The sequence below is a fragment of the Acipenser ruthenus genome, chromosome 4 (genome assembly GCF_902713425.1).
Source record: "Acipenser ruthenus chromosome 4, fAciRut3.2 maternal haplotype, whole genome shotgun sequence".
Taxonomy (NCBI): domain Eukaryota; kingdom Metazoa; phylum Chordata; class Actinopteri; order Acipenseriformes; family Acipenseridae; genus Acipenser; species Acipenser ruthenus.
Genome location: NC_081192.1, coordinates 88,007,893 through 88,013,449, shown reverse-complemented (window position 1 = coordinate 88,013,449; position 5,557 = coordinate 88,007,893). Strand labels below are relative to the sequence as shown.

Sequence of the window (5,557 nt, the reverse complement as noted above, 5' to 3'; positions counted from 1 at the left end):
ACAGAGCTCGGAACCATTCACATTTATTAAAATGAGTAAACAACTATTTCATGAGATTTGAAGCTGTGTGTACATTATATATTTCAAAAGATAGTCCAAAATCAAGGATGTGATTGTTAAGGTGTATCTCTCCTCTGCACTCAGGTAGCTGTTTTCCCCAAAACAATTGATGTAGGGTAAAATGAGTTTGCAGTTAGTATATGGATAGGATGCAGAACAATTTGTGAAAGTTTTGTGTAAATCAGAACTGGTCAAGTAGGGGCCACTGTTTTAATCATGAATCGATTTTGCTTTGAGAGGTATCTACACTGTAGGCACTTGCTTTATTTATGTGTAAAGCAGACTATGAATTAATTTCACAGTTGAAGACTGGAAGGCAGAGCTGTCTGGAACACAAGCCCTCTGCCTCCAGGTTAATATTCATTACCAATCTCAAGAAAGTTCAACCCCAGTGACACTCCAGCACAGGCATGGCTCAGCTTGTCAAATGACACTCAGGAGTTAGGAAAACACTTCCTGGCACTATTTCCAAATGCAATTAAAAATACTAAATCCATGATTCATGCACTTTTAAAATAACCTTAAACTGAAACCCAACCATATGCTCTGAAATATGATGAAATATTCAAACAATACAAATCCAGTCCAGCTGGGTTCCCTCGTTAGAGATGGACAGTGCTGGTTCACAGTGAAAGTGAAAAGAAACAATGAACTGGTCTCATTCAGAATGCTTTAATAAGTGCAGGTGTTTGAACAGAAGCTGTAAAAACACATTTTGCATATTTTAACACTAAGAAATCACTGCAAAGTAATTACCTGGAACAGGGCAATCCAATTCCATAGTCAAGGTTTCTATTCATAATAAAGCCCGTAGCTCGCATCAATGGCCTCTATTACAGCAAAATCCAAAAGGCTGGTCAAGAACCATACACAGATCATCAAATAAAATAAAGCAGCATTTTTATTTTCAGATTATGTTTTGTCCCCAGCCTGTCCTTCATGTCTAAAACCCGAGCCTTTGAGCCAAGCAGAGAAACCAGAATCAGGGTTTTCCTTTTCTAAAAGTTACAAATATATTTCTAACTTTCTTGAATCTCCCAATGCTGCCCTTAATCACACAGAACACACAATGAGAAAGCATGACAAGCACCCAAAACATTCACAGTTTTCATATAATTTTTCATGTTTTTAATTCTCCCTTCCGGAGAGAACAAGGAATATATTTAAGGGACAACAGCATTGCTGTGCCGTGTTACAGGTTAATAATGGAACTCCTGAGTCAATAAAGCCCAACACCGGAGGTTGAGGACATTATTTGAATGAATGAGTTTCACTACAGAGAAACACTCCACAGCAATGCCATTATCACTATCATACTACAACTTTTTAAAGCGTTTTATATTTACCTCTGTGTGTCTGAAATAATCATTGCAGTCGACTGAACAAGGTCACTTTGACAGCAGGGCCTGAAGTGTTTCTCAGTAAGTTTCTCATTAAGCAGTGGTTTTAGAACAGGTGTTGTTAATTAGGGTCATCTTTTCTTTTAAGTGATAACAGAACGGCTGACAACAGAAAACAATGAGAACAGTGTCCAGTTGTTGTATTTAGTTATATCACATGGAAATGATGCGACATTAAGATTAGCTGCTGTATACTTCTTAATTATTATTATTTAACTATATATTATTAAAACATGTAGTATAGGGTGTTGTGTGAGATACAAGCTGATTTTCACCCCACTCAGGATCAGAGGTTTCCGCTCTGGTCAGCACTTAATGATATTCTTTTCTATCTGCCATGTTAAAGGGTTGTACCAAACAGCTAAGATAATAAATATTACCTGTCATACAATTCCATTGACTATGTACTGCAGGTCTCAAATGTGCAGTTTCAAAGGAAAATGTATGGAATGATTTTGTTAGCTACAATCACTTTAAATGGTGAAAGTGGAATAGTAATCGAGTGCAGCGTAGTCAGTGGATTAGAGATTCATGGGTGGGCTGCGGGAGCCAGTTCTTGGATAAAGAATGTTCCTACTCTCTGATTTCACCATGTCCTATCTGTGGAGTCCGGTGACATTCAGCTGGCCCTCTCACCCTGCCCCTCCTGCTGTGTCCCTGGCTCTCTGAAGAACCTGGCCAGCTCGTTGGTCAGCTGGTGCCGGCTCCCCGCCCAGTTGAAGTGTGTGGGCTGGCCGATGTGTTCCTCCCTGGGCCGGTACTCGAATCGGGGGCTGAGCTCGATGGCGAGAGCGGAACGGACCAACCCCACGGAGCCGCTGCGCTCCACACAGGGGTGGTAGAGACGCCCATTCCCCGGGTGCATGTAGAGGGCAGTGGGGCAGAAGGGCACGACCAGACGCTCGGCTCCTCCGCAGTACGACAGCAGCTCAGGACCCCCTCCCCCTCCCGCTCCCCCCAGGAGCTGAGTGAACACCACTGGCCGGTCATCGCAGCGCACAAAGTTCCGCTCCCGTCCGCACAGTGACAGGAAGGGGAAGGAGTCCTGGTAGCGGCCACTCTCGTTCCGCCGCAGACGGGAGAAGAAGAACACAAGGAACTGCTTATCTGCAGAGGAAAAACACACAATGACATCCTTACACCATTCAGCAGAGACATGGAGCTTTCTACTGTATTGTACTTTAAATAGGAGCAGTGGAATATAGGTCTATACTGTATCTGGCAGAATAAATAAGTACAAAAAGCAACGTGGAGAAACAGATTTATAAATATGATCCAGTAGTGCAAAATGCCTAGTAACCCACATAACGCAGTGGTGGAACACAGCAGTACATAAAGATATACCTAAAATGCTGTATCATCAGTGAGAACTGATGATACAGTGGACCCATTTTTTTGTTCTCAGTAGATTTTTCTGTTTTGTTTTAATTACAGATACAATAACAACAAAAGATATCTCCATTGAAAGACTGGTAACTGCATGTTTGAAGTTGAAAGCAGAAACTTTACCTTTGAAACAGCTGATGAAGTTCTTCACTTTGGAATCATCCAGGAACAGCTGCAAGCAGAAGAAAAGAGTGCTGTGCTTTACCACCAGAACAACTGGGGCATCCCATGAAAACAGTGGTGTGCTTTACCACCAGAACAACTGGGGCATCCCATGAAAACAGTGCTCTGCTTTACCACCAGAACAACTGGGGCATCCCATGAAAACAGTGCTGTGCTTTACCACCAGAACAACTGGGGCATCCCATGAAAACAGTGGTGTGCTTTACCACCAGAACAACTGGGGCATCCCATGAAAACAGTGGTGTGCTTTACCACCAGAACAACTGGGGCATCCCATGAAAACAGTGCTGTGCTTTACCACCAGAACAACTGGGGCATCCCATGAAAACAGTGCTGTGCTTTACCACCAGAACAACTGGGGCATTCCATGACAAATCACACAAAATATTTTGGTTTTAAAACCCTGCCATCTTTGATTCACTCCAGTGCTGATGTTTAGGTTTTTACATTTTCAGCCTGATCGGGTCAAAAGTTATAGAGAGGTCAAAATGTGCTCGATGGGTGACCCCCAACCTTGAATAGACCTTCTACTCAAAGCTGCTTCTGCTGGAGACTTGTGTGATATTTATGTATTTATTTTGCTGCCTGGAACACCACTAAGCTAAGCACTGAGTCTTGTGTAAAGTGGAGGTGGTATGGTGGTAACTGTTTGTGACTGGTCACTTAATGACCTCTAAATGACACACTCAACCTTTAATGGAGTGGTAACCAAGGCCTTAAAATCCAGTCATTATTACCTCTTACTCACACTAGCATCATAACTGGCCATCTTTTATATATATATATATATATATATATATATATACACATATATATATAATGCTCCTTCTTTCTGCTTCCAAATCATAGGCCAGTCTCAATCCATGTGACCTAGAGCACAGGAAGTGATTGCAGGTTTGAAACGCTGATTGGTTCTCGAGTGAACATCCCTCAAGTAAGTATATTAGGAGGCAGCAACCAGGCCCCCAGTAAATCAATTACTAAATAGTATGTGAAGTCAAAATACAACCAGTTTAAAAAGATAGAAGGCAGCTCGATGTAAATAAAGTGTATTTGTAAAGTTAAAGTGATGAGGCTACAGCCAGCCAGTGTGTTACCTGCCCCTGGTGGTCGATGTAGTAGAAATACTCTCTTATCCTCGGTTCTGGACTCTGTCCTTGGTTATAAGTCACATTCCGCACAGAGGTCAGTTTCTTCGCTTGACATTTGAGAAACCGGGACCCACGCAACCAGGACCAGCAGACAGATGTAGGGAGCAACATCTTACCAGCTACAAAAAAAAAACGCAGGACAACAGAGCCCTAGCCTACAAACAAAACAAAACAGCCGATTACAAAACAAAAATAATATTCGGTAACAAACTTCCTTCTTTGCAACGCGATAAATTGCCGTGGCTAGTTGTTCTACATCAGGCTTTGTGACGAGATTTTAAAAAATAAACTCATTTGAGAGGTAAAAGACGATTCTAGTGGTCAAACGAAGTCATATTTTGTTTACAACCGTTGGGGGTGGAATCCGGTTGCAACACCGGTACGTGTACAACAGGACGTGTCGTTTTAGGTTCTACTTGAATATTAGTTCCTATGTTTTTAATACGATTAAATTTAATCAATCAATCAATCAATCTTTATTTCTTATACAGCGCCTTTCGTGATAGATCGCCTCAAAGGGCTTTACAGATAAAAATAGCAAATAAATAATATACAAAACAACTTAGATAAATAGTAAAAGATATGACGATAAAATACCGCTGTAAATTCCATACATGCAAATAATGTCAATTTAAATCGTAAAAAGTAACAAAAATAAGTAGTATAAAAAATAAGTATAAAATACATATGCTAAATTATAAAAATGTGTTCTTACTTTAAAAGCAGCAAGAGATGGTGCCTCCCTTACATGGCAGGTCATTCCTCAACTTTGGAGCTCGAATGCTCTGCCACCTGCCTTCTTTCTCTGTATCCATGAATACTGAGTAAACCATCGCCCTGTCATCTAAGCGAGCGACTCGGGGCGTATCGGTCTTCGCAAATATTTTAGATGTAGCGGAGCAAGGCCATAGGCTTTATAAGTTAGAAGCAGAATTTTAACATCAACCCTAAACCGCACAGGAAGCCAATGTAAGGCTGCTAACACTTTGTTCTTGTTTAAAACTCTTGCAACAGCATTTTGCACAAGCTGAAATCGAGATAAAACACACCGCTGAAATTGAGAATTAAAGATGTATGTTTTCAGTTTGCTAGGCTGCCAATGTAGTTTAACGCCAAAAAACAGTTTTGTGACAGCATTGTTATCGTAATTATTATATAATTGTGTGTTTTTTTCTAATAATAAATCTGAAAAATAAACCGCTAAGTAATTCTAATTCTCTAATTCTCCTCGACCTCTCTGCTGCCTTTGACACTGCTGATCACTCTATTCTACTATCATCTCTTGCTGACCTGGGGATCTCTGGCACTGCTCTGGCCTGGTTCTCCTCCTACCTCTCCAACCGCACTTACCAGGTAACCTGGCGTGGAGCAACCTCC

General features: G+C 41.2%; 1 protein-coding gene across 1 annotated transcript; it reads right to left on the bottom strand.

Moving 5' to 3' along the window:
- Positions 1-716: 716 nt before the first annotated feature.
- LOC117400309 (UPF0598 protein C8orf82 homolog) lies at positions 717-5,046 on the bottom strand. Its single transcript, XM_034000072.3, has 4 exons — positions 4,896-5,046; positions 4,127-4,335; positions 2,970-3,018; positions 717-2,567 (listed from the first exon to the last, which is right to left on the bottom strand). Exons 2-4 carry the CDS (start codon positions 4,289-4,291, stop codon positions 2,080-2,082), a joined length of 702 nt encoding a protein of 233 aa, XP_033855963.3. The 5' UTR covers positions 4,292-4,335; positions 4,896-5,046; the 3' UTR covers positions 717-2,079.
- Positions 5,047-5,557: the final 511 nt, after the last annotated feature.

Coding starts and splice junctions, on each gene's coding strand:
- LOC117400309 (XM_034000072.3), bottom strand. CDS start 4,291: ATGTTGCTCCCTACATCTGTCTGCTGGTCCTGGTTGCGTGGGTCCCGG. Junction 3,019..4,126: donor ACATCGACCACCAGGGGCAG/GTAACACACTGG, acceptor TTCTGCTTGCAG/CTGTTCCTGGATGATTCCAA. Junction 2,568..2,969: donor CTTCATCAGCTGTTTCAAAG/GTAAAGTTTCTG, acceptor TTTCCTCTGCAG/ATAAGCAGTTCCTTGTGTTC.